A 19498-nucleotide genomic window follows, 5' to 3' on the forward strand; every position below is an offset into this window, starting at 1 on the left:
CTTCCTCTGTTGATGGACATTTGGGTTGCTTCAACCTCTTGGCTCCTTTGAATACAGCTTTTATGCATATGTTGTACAGATATCTCATTGAGATCCCAATTTCAATTATTTTGGATATAAACCCAGGAAAGGAACTGCTGAGCTCTATGCATAGACAGGTTTTATGTTAGAATGTGCACATTATTCTTATGACATACTATACAGTTAGCTAATAGAGTGATTTCCCTCCCTCACCCACCCCACTCCCCCAATTCTCTTGAACATGTTAACTTCACCTCTTGGACTTTGGTCAGTTGTGTTAATAAATATTCAGCAATAAAAAAATCATTAAAAAAATTTTTTGGGGGGAACTTCATATTATTTTTTAAAATGTTCCCTTTTTTTAAAAAAAAAAAAGTATTTTTCGTCCTTGAGATCCTGGGAAAGGAATGGGTGATATGAGGTCAAATTCTTCCATTATATGTATTTGTGCAAATGTGTTTCTGTATAAGCAGGAAATAAGATAGAGCCAGTACTCAGTAGTGACAAGAAGATACTATTAAGCTATATTATCCTCAGGCTCTTCATTAATCATGATGTTAATTACTAACATAGATTCTTGGAAGGAAGTTACTTGCAGGATTCAACTCCCTTTGGTTCTTTGTTGTTATAATTCTACTAAATCATTTATTTATTCCAGACAGGCTTTTTGAGAATTATTTTAGGTTATTCATTAATATTTCATTTCCTGACTATGAGCACTATGAAAAAAAAAATATGATCCTAATCACTTTATGTCATTCATTCAGCTCTGTAATGCTATCCTTCACCTTAAACTTTTTCATGATTTCCAAACTCTCCGTCTAAATTACTAACTACTGACTTGAGGAGTCAATTATTATAGCTTGGATGTTCTATGAAACAGTTCTGTGAGTTCTGTTTATAATCCAAAGTTACTCTTGTATAGTTACTTATTTGAGCTACCATACTGCTGTGTCTCTTTACATATCATACCTTTGTCCTGAACTTATATAATGAATGTCACAGATGCATGTGCTATGTCTAACTGCAGTGAAGGACCTTCAGCATGACTTCAATGAGTCCCGCTGGGGGCACCTGCTCCACAGAGGAAGAGGTATCCAGGGCTTTCTGCAGCACAGGTCTGGTCAGCTTTTGAGTAATTCACTTCTACCTAAATAAAGCTCCTGGTGAATCCATATTTGCCTGGAATTGTTTCTGAATTATTTTGCTTTGTTGTTCTTGATCCTATCTGATTAAAAAGAAGTTACTTTCTATACTAGAATAATTCCACATTTCAAATGGCAATCCACCCCAATATTCCTGCCTGGGAAATCCCATGGACAGAGGAGACTGGCTGGCTATAGTTCACAGGGTCGCAAAGAGTCAGACATGACTGGGCATGTATGAATATTCACTACTCTGTACCTTAGATCTCTAGTACTTATTTACTAAGAAATGCAAATTTGTATCCTTAAACAACATTTCTCCTCTTCTCCCCCCTCTCAGTCCTGGCAACCACCATATTACTCTCTGTTTTTACAAGTTCAGCATTTTTAGATTTCATATACAAGTGATATCTTACAGTATTTGTCCTTCTGTGTCTTGTCAAAAAGATAAACAAAATTGAAAACCTTTAGTTGGACTAATCAAGAAAAAAAGTGACTCAAATAAATAAGATTAGAAATGAAATGGGGACATCACAACTGATACTGAAAAAATACATAGGATTCTGAGACTACCATGAATAATTATAAGCTAAGAAATTATTAATACATATATGAGAAGAGTGGAGAACTTCTTAGAAACAAAACCTACCAAGACTGAATCAGGAAGAAGTAGAAAATCTGAACACTCCTAATAAGTAAAGAAATTGAATTGGTAATCAATAACCTATCAACACACAAAAGCCCAGGACCTGATGGCTTCACTGACATATTCTATGAAATATTATAGAAAAATTCATGCCAGTTCTTCAAAAAAAAATCTTTAAAAATTAAAGAGGAATGTAGGAACATTTCCAAGCCCATCCTACAAGGCCATCATCATGATCATGATACCAGATAGATAAGGAAATTACAAGAAGATAAAACCAAGGTCAATATCCAGACTGAGTATTGATGCAAAAATTCTTAACAAATATCAACAAGCCAATTCAAGAACACATTAAAAGAATTATATACTAATATCAAGTGAGATTTATTTCTGTGATGCAAGGATAAATAGAATGAAGTATGAAATAACATGATTATCTCAATAGATGTTCATAAAACATTTGACAGGGTATGACATTCTTTCATGATGAAACCCTCAACATATAGGGTATAGAAGGAAAATACCTCAGTGTAATAAAGAACATATATGACAAACCCAACGCTAACGTTATACTCAACAGTGAACACTTGAAAGCTTTTGCTCTAATCAGAAACAAAATAAGGATGCCTACTCCCACACTGATTCAATATATTTGTAGAAGCTTTAGCTAGAACAACTAGGTGAGACAAAGAAATAAAAGACATCCTAAATAGAAAGGAAGAATTAAGATTTTTATTTTTTGCAGAAGACATGATTTTTTTTGTACACAGAATCTCACAGATTCAAAAACAACAACAACAAAAAAACCTGAACTAATCAACAAATTCAGTAAAGTTGCAAGATATAAAATCACTACATAGAATTCAACTTCATTACTGTGTACTAATAATGAAACACCTGAAAAAAAACTGTCCCATTTCCAATAGCATCAAAAGCAAGAAAATGACTAAAAATGAATTTAATCAGTGAAGTGAAAGATCTGTACAGTGATAACTATAAGAAGTTTTAAGAAATTGAGGAAAACACAAATAAATGGAAAGTCATCTTGTGATGTGGACCAGAAGACTAATACTGTTAAAATGTTGACATTAGCAAAAGCCAAAAGAATTACACCTTGAAATTTCATATTTAATATAAAGTTTCAATATTTCAAATAATAGTGTACTGGCCCCAAAATAGACACATAGACCATGGAACAGCATACAGCGTTCAACCACGATTCAACATGGGAGCAAGGGATACAACAATATCCATTGTGGAAATATTAGTCACTTCTTTCTTTTCTGAGAAAACTGGATAAACATATATATGTGTGTGTGTGTGTGTATATATATATATATATATATATATATATATATATATATATAAAGAGACCTCTATCTTATACCATCACAAAAACAACTCAAAATGAATCAATGAATTAAACATAAGACCAGATACCATAACATCCCTAAAAGACAATATAAGGATGAAACTCCTTGGCACTGATCTTGAAAATGATGTTTTCTATATGACATCAAGACAACAACAACAACAACAAAAAATCACAGTGGGACTACATCAAGCTTAAAAGCTTCTGCACAGCCAAAGAAATAATCTACAAGATGAAAATGTGATCTACAGAATGGAAGAAAAGTTTTGTAACCACATATTGAATGAGGGGTTAAGATCCAGAATATATACACAACTCATACAGCAAAATTCAATGAAAGAATGGGCAGATGAACAAATAGACACTTTAAAAAGAAGATTTCCAAATGATCACCAGGTATAGGAGAAGATACTCAACATCAGTAATCATCAGGGAAAGTATTTCAAAATCACAATCAGATATTATCAGATATTACCTCACCCCTGTTAGAAAGTCTATAACCAAGAAGAAAAAAGTGTTGTGAGAATGTGGAGAAAAGTGAAAGCTTGTACACTCTCAGTGGGAATGTAAATTGGTTTAGCCCTTATTGAACATAAATTGAAGGATCTTAAAACAATTAAAGATACATCTATTATATGATATGGCAATTCTACTTCCAGGTATATGGTCAAAGGAAAGAAAAACAGGACAGTGAGAGGCATATGTGCTCCCATGTTGACTGCAACATTATTCACAATTAGCTAGGGAAAAAACTCAAGTGCCCACCAATGGATGAATTATTTAAAGATGTTTCATAAATACACACAGACATACACACACACAGACAGACAGACATGCTCAGAATGGAATGTTATTCACCCACGAGAAAGAAGGAAATCCTTCCGTTTTTGACAACATGGGTGGACCTTGAAGACATTATGCTAAAATTTGTGTTTTCATTTTAATCTTTACTCTATTCCTATAATCAAACATACACTATGATATACATCCTGAAAATTGTAAATCTAGTTTATGCTTTTTTAACCTTCAAGAAAACTGTGATCTTATTATGTTTGGTATTTTCCAAGTAAATATTTTATTACATCTGATTTGGTATAATTTAGCATTGTTTGGGCTTTCCTAGTGTCTCAGATGGTAAAGAATCTGCCTGGAGTGCAGGAAAGCAGGATTTGATCCCTGGGTCGGGAAGATCTCCTGGAAAAGGGAATGGCTACCCACTCCAGTATTCTTGCCTGGAGAATCCTGTGGACAGAGGAGCCTGGAGGACTACAGTTCATAGTGTCACAAAAAGTCAGAGATGACTGAAATGAGTTAGCAGCAGCAGCATTTAATATCAACTTTTTTAATGTTAGGAATTTTTAAGGTTTTGGAGATCAGATGAAGAAGATGAAATACTAAAGTATTTTTGAAAGTTTTAAGGCTTTTCACCAGTGCACTAGCTAAAATAAATGCCTTTTCCCAGCAATATAAATGTATATGAATGTATATATAAATATATGTTTTTGTTCCCAACCCAGAGATTTATTTAAATTTGTTTAAAGTAAACCATCCTGATTCATGTCAATATATGGCAAAACCCACTACAGTAATGTAAAGTTATTATCCTCCAATTAAAATAAATTAATTAATTTAAAATAAAGAAAAAATGAGTTAATTTAATATCTCTGTGAACACTGTACTCTAGTTTTCACTCATTATTGTCTGTATCTAGCAACAATCTGTTAAATGGTCTCTTCCTACTGTTAACCATTTACAATCCAACCCAGTGACTACGTCTTGCTTTTTATTTTTACGTTATATATGACTATCTCTTTCTCAGGGCTCTTGTCATAGCTCAGTCAGTAAAGAATCTGCCTGCAATGCAGGAGACCCGGGCTTGATTCTTGGGTTGGAAAGATCCTCTGGAGAAGGAAATGGCAACCTGCTCCAGTATTCACACTTGGAGAATCCCATGGAGAGAGGAGCCTGGCAGTCTACAGTCCATGGAATTGAAAGAGTCAGACACGACTTAAAGACTAAACCACCACCACCATCTCTTTCTTTCTTAATCCTTTCAATATTCTTCCCAATGCCCCTACTAGATGTTTCAAATCTTTATAATTATCTGTTTGCAACTTACCTCATCAGCATCATCTTCTTTTTATTCAGCCTTTTCCTATCTAGACTAAACTTGGACTTTTTGGCAACTGTCATAACTACTCCACCTACCTTTCTTTTATATCTTTTCCAACTGAGCTATGAGGGAAGCCTGTATCTTCTTTCAACCCTGCCCTAATCCTTCTGTTTATCCCTGAGCATCCTTCAGATCTCATAATTTTCTATGAATCAGAGATAATTTCTATGATTCATGCTGAATATTTCTTTAACACTCTGGTCTTTGCATATTATAACATTTTAAAAAATTTGATTGTGTTCTGTCATTCCAGGTGGCCTGTCAGGTGGTAGAAACTGTGCCTACACCATTTGTCTATGTTCATACTCACTTCTGGAATATGCTATATACAAAATTATCCTATAATAATTATAATACAATAGTAATGTAACATATTATAGTGAGATGAGATGGTTGGATGGCATCACCGGATGATAATAAAACTATTATTTTATTTATATAAAATATATATTTTTATGTAAAAGTATAATATAACTGTTCTTTAACGAATGATGCTTCTCTATGTGTTGAATAATGAAGTTGTATTTAATCGATGTATTATTAAAGTGTCCAATGTACTCTAGGGAGTTTATTCTGTAATGATAATGAAATTCAGATAGCTGTGTTGATATAGAAATACATCACTTTCTAGGTGGAAGGTCACTTTATCCAGGTTCCCACATCTGACTACCTATAATCAAACATTCCAAAGAAAGAATACAGAATGATTCCTATTGAAAACACAACATTCACAAAGAGCAACAAGGAAGAGTAGGTGACCTTGGGCAGGGGCTTGGCAGGCTTGCAGTGGAGGCCTCCAACAAATTCAACATTTGGGAGTAGTGGACGAGGAAATGAAAAGTCCCAGTAGGTTCGAATGAGCCACATTTCAGCTTTCCCCATTGTTTCTGATAAGGTAGTAGGTCTTCCTGAAAATAGAAAGAAAACCAATAAATGTTTGATGAAATGAGACTATTGTCATGTGTGTACATTAGATAATTTTTGTAAAACAACTTTGGATGTTGTGGCCAAAGTTGTTTTAATGTGTCTGTTGTTTGATAAATATATAACATAGCATAGTATAGGATAATAAAATAGATCTGGAATACATCTGTTTTTACACAAGAAGAAAGAATTTCTAAAAGCTAACTGGATATTTGTACTACAAATATGTGTATAACTCTCAATGTACATGTCTTCATTTATCAAGACAGTTTATGAGATTCCTAAAGACTTTAAATTAAAAGAAGAATTTTGTAATTTGGATAGTCACTTGTAGAAGTCCTAGGTACTTCAATTTGTGGTAAGTGACTTCCTGGTATCCGATACTAGTAATGCGCTTTACCCTACCCTATAATTTAAGTGTTTGCATAATATTGGTTAGATTGAGGGTCATTTTATATTTTTATTTCACTGTTTCACTTATTTGAGGTAAATTTTTGTGAATTTATGTTTATACATACTCAACTTCCAAGGCACTAGGAAAAATAGGACTTAATGAAACCAACTAAAAACATGACTTACCTCGTTGTTTGTTGCTAAGTGGTAACTGATTCTGTCCAACTCCATGGACGATAGCCCAAAAGGCTTCTCTGTCCATGGGATTTCCCAGGCAAAAACACTGGAATGGAATGCCATTTCCTTTTCCAAGGGATCTTCCTGACCAAATGATTGAACCTGTGTCTCCTGCATTGGCAGGTAGATTCTTTACCACTGAGCTATCAGGAAGCCCAACTTACCTAGTGCTTCACTGTAAAACTGATTCCACTTCTTCTCATTGTGTGTCTGGAAGAAAAAGTCAAAATAAAGTGTATATAACATATTTTTGATCCTCTCCATGAATGTCATGCGATCGCTTAATTCTGAAAACATAACAGGTACATAAGATGGTGGGAATGGAAGTCTTCCACTATTCCTTTCAATTATATGGCCAGGTGAGGTGTGATGACTGTACACGAATGGTATTTTAAGTAATTCAGCCAGCAGTTCACCACAGGGTCCAACGGCATCTGCAATAAGGATATCAAACCTTGATTCCTCTAGTTTTGTCATTAATTTCTTGTTGGAAACAGCGTCTTTACACATAGTTATAGCAATATCAAAAAATTCCCCAAATAAACTTTTCACTGTTGAAAAATAGGACCAAAAGTAATCTTTTTCCGCATACGTCCATTTCTCAAGAAAACGTTCTATAAAATTCTCATAATCACTTTTTGTTAAAGATACAGGGAAAGTCTCAAAGTTCATAGTCGATGGTTTGCTGGAATTAGTAATAGTGGAAGCTGAAGATATCAGAACAGTCACTTCATGACCCCTTGTGACAAGTTCATCCAGAATTGTCTTTATATTCAGCCAGTGACTAAATTCCACTGGCCACACCAGCACCTTTCCACAATTCCCAGTGCTAAAATAGGAAGTCAGCTGTAGCAGCAGCAGAAGTGAGAGCCTTTTCATAGACATCTTGTTCATATGTAGTACTTTTTAAATAATTACTGTAAACTTTTGCTATTGCTCAGGCTTATATCCAGAAGAAATCAACCAGAAGTTAAATTATAACCCGTATTCCTTAAAAAAGTAGATTACATGAATAGTCAGCAGATGTGGAAATCCAATGAAAAGACAAAGTGCAGAGCACTTCGAGATGATACAGTGTGTTTAGTATTGATTTGTCAGTGCTGTCACCCATCTTGTACACACACATCAATTATATTTTGTGAGAAAGACTACTAGTGTAAAATAGCAAGTGTGAGACTCCTGTGTCTGCAGTCGCTGTGACACAGAGAGATAAGGTGACATCAACAAGATGGAGGGTTTTGAGGTCACAACAATTGTGTCCCTCAGAGAAACAGCAAAAACAGTAAATGACCAACTGCAAACCAATGTAAATTATTTTGGGAAAGTTCTGGACTAAAATGAAAAAGCAGCAGAAATCCTGCAGTCTTCAAAGACTGAGGATGTGTGTTCTGATTTTTTGAGTGTAATGCATCAATACTAAACATATCAATGAAATTTGACTGGTCAATTGTATAATTTATGATCACTATTGCCATATAGATTTTTTTGTCTGAACGATCTGCCTACTGATGACAGTGAGGAGTTAAAGCAGATGGAGATAACAGAGGATGAGATGGTTGGGTAGCATCACCGACTCAATGGAGATGAGCTTGAGCAAACTCTGGGAGATGGTGAAGGACAGGGAAGCCTGGTGTGCTGTGGTCCATCAGGCGATGTTATCAGGTTGATCAGCAAACACAGGAAAGCCCACCATAGGAACCTCATGGTAGATGGCCTCATAAGTGCCGTTGGTTCCACCGTGAGTTATAAAGCCTTTGGTTTTTGGATGACCTAGCATTGAGTGACTTTCAGTAAAATTGTTAACTATAATTCAGAATAAAATGAGAAATGGCCATTATAAAGCACTGTAAAAAGCAGTGTATTTTAAAGATAACAGATGGTTACATATAGGAAACTGCATTTAAAGTGCTTTCAGACTCACAGCCAGAAAGTCCTGTCTGAGGAGAGATAAGTGAAGACTTCATGAAAGAAGTGCTTTGTCACTTGAACTTCACAAGTGAATTCAAGATTGGTAGATGAACTTCTTAAAGAACTCTCTGCATAAAGAAACTACATATGCATAAAAGGGGGCATTCAGAAATATACTCTATAAAGATTAAGGAAGTCATTTAATCTGATGAGAATGGTGTCAAGGTCACAGAAAGGGTAATGGTAGTGGCAGTGGAAGCAAAGAAAGGAGAATCTTCATTTTATTAAGAAATATGCTACCAGTTCATGAAAATGATTGTGGATTGTTTTTTTTTTTTTGTAGAAAATGGAGAGTCACTGGTAATAAATAAGAAGCTGTTATTTATCAATAGCATTTAAAATACTCCTACACAGGAGAACCAATAGGTGTAAGGAAAGAATTCAGAGGTAGAATAATAACTCATTAAGCTATTCACTGTTAGAAGCAATTACAGGCAAAATAAAGATATTTAATTCTGGGCATAAGGGACATGACCAGGTAGAATACAGTGCCAACTATGATATATTTTCCTTCTCCCCTCTATTGTTGGGAGTAAAAACACAGAAGTAAAGTTTTCTTTCTGAATGTTTTAATAATAAACACTTGATAAGTTTGTTTCTTGTTGAAGTACTATCATTCTGCTCAGCTGTTAATCATGTTTTAGGATTTATTCTGCCAATATTTACCAAGAAGTTCATTCTGGGTTATACAGACGAGTGTTGGGTCCTAAAGTGTCTGTTTTTTTGCCATCATATCTCCATAGAACCTGTTAGGGTAAGAAAAATACCTTATACTTGAGTTTAAAGTTATAGCATTAGAACTCAAGAGGTTGAAAGATAACTAATTAAATGTCTTTCGTATGGCTTGTAAGGAAAAAATGATGCGTGATCTTAAGCAAGGATAACTACTAACGCACTGACATAAAGAGGAATACTTACATTTTACATACTTATTACTATATTCAATCATCTATGGAATATAATCATGACTATTCACACATGATCGCATAGACAGATGATGTTTTCATTGTCAAATTCAGATATTTAAAATGTTATTACATGGTCTTTATTCTAAAGCAAAATGACATTGGGAAATTTCTAATAACTGACATACTTTCTTTCTTTATTTTATATTTTTCTAATTTTCTTAACTTTTATACCCCTTCAATCCTCAACCCTCAGACATTTAAGGATGTCATTGACAAAAATTCAGAATTCACAAGTCTTACAAAATTTAAGTTTATTATCTATTTTATAATTTTATTTTTTATACTAGTCCTAAATTTCAAAATTGATATTTACTGGCTTCTGTTATAGAAGAGAGTTATACATCCACTCATTAATATATATTTTGATATACATCTTTTACATCTTTTGATATACAAGATAAATACATGTGTAATCAGCCACTGTTTCCAAATTGGGAAAGGAGTACATCACGGATGTATATTGTCAGCCTGCTTATTTAACATATATGCAGAGTTATTGCCAGGATAAATATCAATTGCCTCAGATATGCAGATGACACCTCCCTTATGGCAGAAAGTGAGGAAGAACTCAAGAGCTTCTTGATGAAAGTGAAAGATATGAGTGAAAAACTTGGCTTAAAATTCAACATTCAAAAAACTAAAATCATGGCATCCAGTCCCATCACTTCATGACAATTCAATGGGGAAACAGTGGAAACAGGGAGAGACGTTACATTTTGGGCTCCAAAATCACTGCAGATGGTGATAACAGCCATGAAATTAAAAGACATTTGCTCCTTGAAAGAAAAACTATGACCAACTTAGACAGCATATCAAAAAGCAGAGACATGGTATATACCGTGTTCATGGATTGGAAGAATCAATACTGTGAAAATGAGTATATTACCGAAAGCAATCTATAGATTCAATGCAATCCCTATCAAACTACCAACGTTATTCTTCGCAGAACTAGAATAAATAATTTCACAATTTGTATGGAAACACAAAAATCCTCGAATAGCCAAAGCAATCTTGAGAAAGCAGAATGGAACTGGAGGAATCAACCTGCCTGACTTCAGGCTCTACTACAAAGCCACAGTATTCAAGAAAGTATGGTACTGGCTCAAAGACAGAAATATAAATCAATGGAACAGAATAGAAAGCCCAGAGATAAATCCACGTATTGATGGACAACTTATCTTCTACAAAGGAGGCAAGAATATACAAAGAAGAAAAGACAACCTCTTTAACAAGTGGTGCTGGGAAAACTGGTCAACCACTTGTAAAAGAATGAAACTAGAACACTTTCTAACACGATGCACAAAAATAAACTCAAAATGGATTAAAGATCTAAATGTAAGACCAGAAACTATAAAACTCCTAGAGGAGAACATAGGCAAAACACTCTCAGACATAAATCACAGCAAGATTCTCTATGACCCACCTCCCAGAATATTGGAAATAAAAGCAAAAATTAAAAAATGGGCCTTAGCTAAACTTGAAAGCTTTTGCACAGCAAAGGAAACTATAAACAAGGTGAAAAGACAGCCTTCAGAATGGGAAAAAATAATAGCAAATGAAGCAACAGACAAAGAATTAACCTCAAAAATATACAAGCAACTCCTGCAGCGCAATTCTGGAAAAATACACGATCCAATCAAAAAATGGGCCAAAGAACTAAACAGACATTTCTCCAAAGAGGACATACATATGGCTAACAAACACTTGAATAGATGCTCAACATCACTCATTATTAGAGAAATGCAAATCAAAACCACAATGAGGTACCATCTCACTCTAGTCAGAATAGCTGCTATTCAAAAGTCTACAACAATAAATGCTGGAGAGGATGTGGAGAAAAGGAAAGCCTCTTACACTGTTGGTGGGAATGTAAACTAGTACAGCCACTATGGAGAACAGTGTGGAGATTCCTTAAAGAAATTGGAAATAGGACTGCCATATGACCCAGCAATCCCACCCCTGGGCATACACACCGAGGAAACCAGAACCAAAAGAGACACGTGTACCCCCAATGTTCATCACAGCACTGTTTATATTAGCCAGGACATGGAAGCAACCTAGATGCCCATTAATGGACGACTGGATAAGAAAGTTGTGGTATATATACAAAACGGAATATTCCTCAGCCATTAAAAAGGATACATTTGAATCAGTTCTAATGAGCTGGATGAAACTGGAGCCCATTCTACAGAGTGGAGTAAATCAGAAAGGAAAACACCAAAACAGTATACTAACATATACATATGGAATTTAGAAAGATGGTAATGGGAACCCTATATGCAAGACAGAAAAAGAGACACAGATATATAGAACAGACTTTTGGGACTCTGTGGGAGAAGGCGAGGGTTGGATGATCTGAGAGAATAGCATTGAAACATGTATATTATCAATTGTGAAACAGATCACCAGTCCAGGTTTGATGCATGAACAAGTGCTCAGGGCTGGTACACTAGGATGACCCAGAGGGATGGGATGGGGAGGTAGGTGGGAGGGGGATTCAGGATGGGGAACACATGTAAATCCATGGCTGATTCATATCAATGTATGGCAAAAACCTCTACAATATTGTAAAGTAATTAGCTTCCAACTAATATAAATAAATGAAAAAGAAATAAAATAAAAAGCAGGGACATTACTTTGCTGACAGAAGTCCATTTAGTCAAAGCTATGGTTTTTCCAGTAGTCATGTATAGATGTGAGAGTTGAACTATAAAGAAAGCTGAACACCAAAGAACTGATGCTTTTGAACTGTGGTGTTGGAGAAGACTCTTGAGAGTCCCTTGGACTGCAAGGAGATCAAACCAGTCAATCCTAAAGGAAACCAGTCCTGAATATTCATTGGAAGGACTGATGTTGAAGCTGAAACTCCAATACTTTGGCCACCTGATGTGAAGAACTGGTTCATTGGAAAAGCCCCTTATGCTATTGATGATATGATTGAAGGCAGGAGGAGAAGGGGACAGCAGAAGATGAGATGGCTAGATGGCATCACTGACTTGATGGACATGAGTTTGAGCAAGCTCTGGGAGTTGATGATGGAGAAGGACGCCTGGCATGCTGCAGTCCATGGAGTCGCAAAGAGTCAGACATGACTGAGTGACTGAACTGAACTGAGCTGAATCAGCCACTTAAGAGAAATCAATCTTATTTATAATTTATTAGTAATAAGTTAACTAAGGCTACTTGAAAAGTATAGCTTCTTAGATTAAAAATTGCAAAGCATTACTTACAAGAAAAAAATGATTAGTAATTTTTGATATGAATCAATAGTGTTTCAACTTTCCTAGTTTGGAAATAGTTTACATTTAAAAGAAAGACTTTTTTTTTTTTGTAATTTATAAGTATCAATAATACTGTTGAAAAAGCTCCACCTTTGTGATAATAAAATTGATTGAGCTGACCATGAACTCATTAACAATGAACCACAGAGGAGTGACAGTGGCAATCATGTAGTTCCTATACCCAGTACAAAAGTAAGGTATGGATTTTGGAATTTCTAATCAATTCTCATACATTGGATTATAATTTACAGTGTTTAACCTCTATTTGCTCTGGGAGTGTAAGGTAATTCTATCAGCAAAGAAACAACATAGGTTATTAGGAGAAGATTACAATATCAGATAGCAAATCATAAAAGTGTTTCAAAATATCCAAAGACTCCAGGGGAATTTTATGTATTAGAAAATAAGGTAACAATCTATTTGGTGGAGAAAGAGACTGCTGAATCTTTTCCATGCCAGTTTCCTTATGCTTGATTCCTTCTTACAGTCCCTCTCCCTCCTCAAGCAGGAGGAGCAATGTGACAGGATAGAAGCAGAGTACATTAAAGGCCAGACCTTACAATGCACAGGGTTTGCTTAAGGGCAGGACCCATTCTTCTCTTTGATCTTCCTGATTCAGACTTTGGCAGGACCAAGTCACCAGGGAGGCTGATGTTTCTCTTTCTCTAAGTCACTGTGTCTGGATGGGATCTGGAGGTCTCCTGGGGAGCCCTGACCATCCTTTCTCTGAAGAGCACCCTGCAAAGCACACTGATAGGGCTACTTTAAAATTTAGGGGAAATGAAAGGGGCCAGGATTATCTAGCAAGCACAATCTGCATGATGCATTCCAGACTTTTATCACTATTGCATAATGTCCTTGTGCTACTGCACTTGCTGTTAAAATTTAACTCTTGAGAATATTTGTATGTTTACTGTGTCCTCAAGAGTCCTTCAATGAGAAGGAACAAATGACAAAGCAGAATTTTATGGTTTATCTTCCTGCCCACAATCCCATTATAATATCAAAATTCATACTGTATCTCTTAAATATTTTCCATTTTGATAATGTTAATCCAAAGTATTGTTGATAAAAGATACTCTAAACTACTGTAGCACTTGCCATATATATTTTGGTTTTTATAAATATTTCAGATAAGCTGTATATTGTCACCAGCTTATTTAGCTTATATGCAGAGTACATCAGGAGAAACACTGGGCTGGAAGAAGCACAAGCTGGAATCAAGATTCCCAGGACAAATATCAGTAACCTCAGATATGCAGATGACACCACCATTATGGAAGAAAGTGAAGAGGAACTAAAAAGCCCTCTGATGAAAGTGAAAGAGGAGACTGAAACACGTGGCTTAAAGCTCAACATTCAGAAGACTAAGATCATGGCATCTGGTCCCATCACTTCATGGCAGATAGATGGGGAAACAGTGGAAACAGTGGCTAGCTTTATTTTGGGGGGTTCCAAAGTCACTGCAGATGGTGGTTGCAGCCATGAAATTAAAAGCTGCTTTCTCCTTGCAAGGAAATTTATGACCAGCCTGGACAGAATATTAAAAAGCAAATACATTACATGGCCAACAAACATCAATCTAGTCAAGGCTATGGTTTTTCCAGTGCTTGTGTATGTATGTGAGAGTTGGAATGTGAAGAAAGCTGAGTGCTGAAGAATTGAGGCTTTTGAAGTGTGGTGTTGGAGAAGACTCTTGAGAGTTCCTTGGACTGCAAGGAGATTCAACCAGTCCATCCTAAAGGAGACCAGTCCTGGGTATTCATTGATAGGACAGATGCTGAGGCTGAAACTCCAGTACTTTGGGCACCTCATGAGAAGAGTTGACTCATTGGAAAAGACCCTGATGCTGAGAGGGATTCGGGGCAGGAGGAGAAGGGAACAACAGAGGATGAGATGGCTGAATGGCATCACCTACTCGATGGACATGAGCTTGGGTGAAGTCCGGGAGTTGGTGATTGATAGGGAGGCCTGGCGTGCTGCGATTCATGGGGTTGCAAAGAGTCGGACACGACTGAGCGACTGAACTGAACTGAGATAAGTTGGAGCTATCATAGTAGTTTACCTTTCTTGCAGAAATTGCAATCACACCTTTTATATTATTTAAGTGTTTCATTAAATATTTTTCCACTATTAGATTACTTTACTTACCTTTTGTGAAATCTGGGCATGTTTGCTTCCTGTTGAAGTACTATCACTCTGCTCAGCTGTTAATCATGTTTTTAGCATTTGTTTTGCCAATATTTGCCAAGAAGGTAATTCTGGGGTTTCAGTGAAACAGATGAGTATTGGCTCCTAAGGTTTCAGTTTTTTGCCATCGTATCTCCATAGAGCCTGTTAGGGTACCACAAATACCTTACTCAATGAGTTTAAAGTTATAGCATTAGAATTCAAAAGAGATTAAAAAATAACTAGTTAAATGTCTTCCACATGGCATGTAAGGAAGAAAGGATTAATGATCTTAAGCAATGATAACTACTAATGCATTGACATTAGTAGGAATACCTACATTTTACATACTTATTACTATATTCAATCAGCTATGGAGTATAATCATGACCATTCACACATAATGGCATAGACAAATGATGGTTTATTGCCAAATTCAGATATTTTAAAAAGTTTCTAGATGGTCTTTATTCCAAAGCAAAAAGACAGTGGGAAATTTCTAATAACTGACATACTTTATGTTTTTCTAATTTTCTTAAATTATATATCCCTTAAACCTTCAGCCCTCAGAGTTTTGTACAGATCACTGACAAAAATTCAGAATTCACAAGTTTTACAAAGCTTCAGTTTATTATATATTTTACACAAGTCCTAATTTTCAAAATTGATATTTACTGGCTTATGTTATAGAAGAGAGCTATATATATCCACTCATTAATATATATATTTTGATATGCATCTTTTGATATACAAGGAAAATACATGTGTAATCAGCCACTGTTTCCAAATCAGAACAGGTGTACGGCAAGGCTGTATATTGTCACCCTGCTTATTTAACTTATATGCAGAGTACATCATGCAAAATGCCAGGCTGAATGAAGCACAAGCTGGAATCAAGATTGCCAGGAGAAATATCAACAACCTCAAATATGCAGATGACACCTCCCTTATGACAGAAAGTGAAGAAGAACTAAAAAGCCTCTTGATGAGGGAAAGAGGTCAGTGAAAATTTGGCTTAAAAATCAACACTCAGAAAACTAAGATCATGTCATCCGGTTCCATCACTTCATGGCAAATAGATGGGGAAACAATGGAAACAAGGAGAGACTTTACTTTTTTGGTCTCCAAAATCACTGCAGATGGTGACTGAAGCCATGAAATTAAAAGACACTTGCTCCTTGGGAGAAAAGCTATGACCAATCTAGACAGCATATTAAAAAGCAGAGATGTTACTCTGCCAACAAAGGTCTATCTAGTCAAAGCTATTGCTTTTAGTAGTCATGATTGGATGTGAGAGTTGGACTGTAAGAAGCTGAACACCAAAGAATTGATGCTTTTGAACTGTGGTGTTGGAGAAGAATCTTGAGAGTCCCTTGGACAGCAAGGAGATTCAACCAGTCCATCCTAAAGGAGATCAGTCCTGGGTGTTCATTGGAAGGACTGAAGTTGAAGCCGAAACTCCAATACTTTGGCCCCCTGATGTGAAGAACTGATTCATTGGAAAAGAACCTCATGCTAGAAACGATTGAAGACAGAAGAAAGGGATGGCAGAGGATGAGATGGTTAGATGGCATCATCGACTTGATGGACATGAGTTTGAGCAAGCTCCGGGAGTTGGTGATGGAGAAGGAGCCTGGCATGCTGCAGTCATGGGGTCGCAAAGAGTCAGACATGACTGAGCGACTGAACTGAACTGAACTGAATCAGCCACTTAAGAGAAATAAATTTTATATATAACTTATTAGTAATAAATTAATAAAGGCTACCTGAAAAGTATGAGCTTCCCTGGTGGCTCAGAGGTTAAAGCGTTTGCCTCCAATGTGGGAGACCTGGGCTCGATCCCTGGGTTGGGAAGATCCCCTGGAGAAGGAAATGGTAACCCACTCCAGTATTCTTGCCTGGAGAATCCCATGGACAGAGGAGCCTGGTTGGCTACAGTCCACGGTGTTGCAAAGAGTCAGACATGACTGAGCGGCTTCACTTCACTTCACTTCACCTGAAAAGTATAGCTTCTTAGATTACAAATTGTAAAGCATTACCTACAAGAAAAAAACAATTAGTAATTTTTGATATGAATCAATAGTGTTTCAACTTTCCTGGTTTGGATATAGTTCACATTTATAAAGGAAGACTTTTTTTTTTTTGCAATTTATAAGTGTCAATAAGGCTGTTGAGAAAGCTCCACCTTTGTAATAATAAAATTGATTGAGCTGACCATGAGCTCATTAACAATGAACTACGAAGGAGTGACAGTGGCAATCATGTAGTTCCTATACCCAGTACAAAAGTAAGGTATGGATTTTGGAATTCCCAATCAATTCTCATACATTGGATTATAATTTACAGTGTTTAACCTCTATTTGCTCTGGGAGTGTAAGGTAATTCTATCAGCAAAGAAACAACATAGGTTATTAGGAGAAGATTACAATATCAGATAGCAAATTATAAAAGTGTTTCAAAATATCCAAAGACTCCAGGGGAATTTTATGTATTAGAAAATAAGGTAACAATCTATTTGATAGAGAAAGAGGCTGCTGAATCTTTTCCATGCCAGTTTCCTTATGCTTGATTCCTTCTTACAGTCCCTCTCCCTCCTCAAGCAGGAGGAGCAATGTGACAGGTTAGAAGCAGAGTACATTAAAGGCCAGACCTTACAATGCACAGGGTTTACTTAAGGGCAGGATCCCATCTTCACTTCGATCTTCCTGATTCAGACTTTGGCAGGACCAAGTCACCAGGGAGGCTGATGTTTCTCTTTCTCTAAGTCACTGTGTCTGGATGGGATCTGGAGGTCTCCTGGGGAGCCCTGACCATCCTTTCTCTGAAGAGCACCCTGCAAAGCACACTGATAGGGCTACTTTAAAATTTAGGGGAAATGAAAGGGGCCAGGATTATCTAGCAAGTAAAATCTGCATGATGCATTCCAGACTTTTATCACTATTGCATAATGTCCTTGTGCTACTGCACTTGCTGTTAAAATTTAACTCTTGAGAACATTTTTATGTTTACTGTGTCCTCAAGAGTCCTTCAATGAGAAGGAACAAATGACAAAGCAGAATTTGATGGTTTATCTTCCTGCCCACAATCCCATTATAATATGAAAATTCATACTGGATCTCTTAAATATTTTCCATTTTGATAATGTTAATCCAAAGTATTGTTAGTAAAAGATACTCTAAACTACTGTCAGTCAGTCAGTGTTGCGGTCCAGTTCAGTTCAGTTCAGTTCGGTTCAGTCTCTCAGTCGTGTCTGACTCATTGGAACCCCATGAATTGCAGCTCTCCAGTTGGTCCATCACCAACTCCCAGAGTTTACCGAAAGTCATGTCCATCGAGTCTTTGATGCCATCCAGCCATCTCATCCTCTGTCATCCCCTTCTCCTCCTGCCCCCAATCCCTCCCAGCATCATGGTCTTTTCCGATGAGTCTATTCTTCGCATGAGGTGGCCAAAGTATTGGGGTTTCAGCCTCAGCATCAGTCCTTCCAATGAACACTCAGGACTGATCTCCTTTAAGATGGATTGATTGGATCTCCTTGCACTCCAGGGGACTCTCAAGAGTCTTCATCAATACCCCAGTTCAAAAGGATCAGTTCTTCGGTGCTCAGCTTTCTTCACATTCCAACTCTCACATCCATACATGACCCCTGGAAAAAACATAGCCTCGACTAGATGGACCTTTGTTGGCAAAGTAACATCTCTGCTTTTTAATATGGTATCTAGGTTGGTCATAACTTTCCTTCCAAGGAGTAGGTGTCTTTTAATGACCATCTACAGTGATTTTGGAGCCCCAAAAAATAAGGTCAGCCACTGTTTCCACTGTTTCCCCATCTATTTCCCATGAAGTGATGGGACTGGATGCCATGATCTTAGTCTTCTGAATGTTGAGCTCTAAGCCAACTTTTTCACTCTCCTCTTTCACTTTCATCAAGAGACTCTTTAGTTCTTCTTCAGCTTCTGCTATAAGGGTGGTGTCATCTGCATATCTGAGGTTATTGGTATTTCTCCCAGCAATCTTGATTCCAGTTTGTGCTTCATTCAGCCCAGCGTTTCTCATGATGTACTCCTCTTATAAGTTATATAAGCAGGGTGACAATATACAGCCTTGACGTACTCCTTTTCCTATTTGGAACCAGTCTGTTGTTCCATGTCCAGTTCTAACTGTTGCTTTTTGACCTGCATACAAGTTTCTTAAGAGGCAG

The 19498-nt window shown here is 36.5% G+C and overlaps 1 protein-coding gene across 7 annotated transcripts in view; it reads right to left on the reverse strand.

Annotated features, from left to right (window-relative positions):
- The window catches only part of LOC122428291 (UDP-glucuronosyltransferase 2B18-like), a 24704-nt gene extending 10641 nt beyond the window's left edge, over nucleotides 1–14063 (reverse strand). For 4 of the 7 annotated variants that reach the window (XM_043448211.1, XM_043448210.1, XM_043448212.1 and 1 more), the window contains exons 1-2: nucleotides 7076–7819; nucleotides 6117–6265 (exon numbers count right to left, since the gene is read on the reverse strand). In XM_043448211.1, coding sequence (XP_043304146.1) covers nucleotides 6117–6265; nucleotides 7076–7805 — 879 coding nt within the window. In that variant the 5' untranslated portion in view covers nucleotides 7806–7819. Of the gene's footprint in view, nucleotides 1–6116; nucleotides 6266–7075; nucleotides 7820–9545; nucleotides 9573–13683 lie in introns of those variants that run through there. The other 3 variants (XM_043448214.1, XM_043448216.1, XM_043448215.1) reach the window with 3 other exon arrangements.
- Between the last annotated feature and the right edge of the window lie 5435 nt (nucleotides 14064–19498).

Source organism: Cervus canadensis, chromosome 26 (assembly GCF_019320065.1).
Source record: "Cervus canadensis isolate Bull #8, Minnesota chromosome 26, ASM1932006v1, whole genome shotgun sequence".
Classification (NCBI taxonomy): domain Eukaryota; kingdom Metazoa; phylum Chordata; class Mammalia; order Artiodactyla; family Cervidae; genus Cervus; species Cervus canadensis.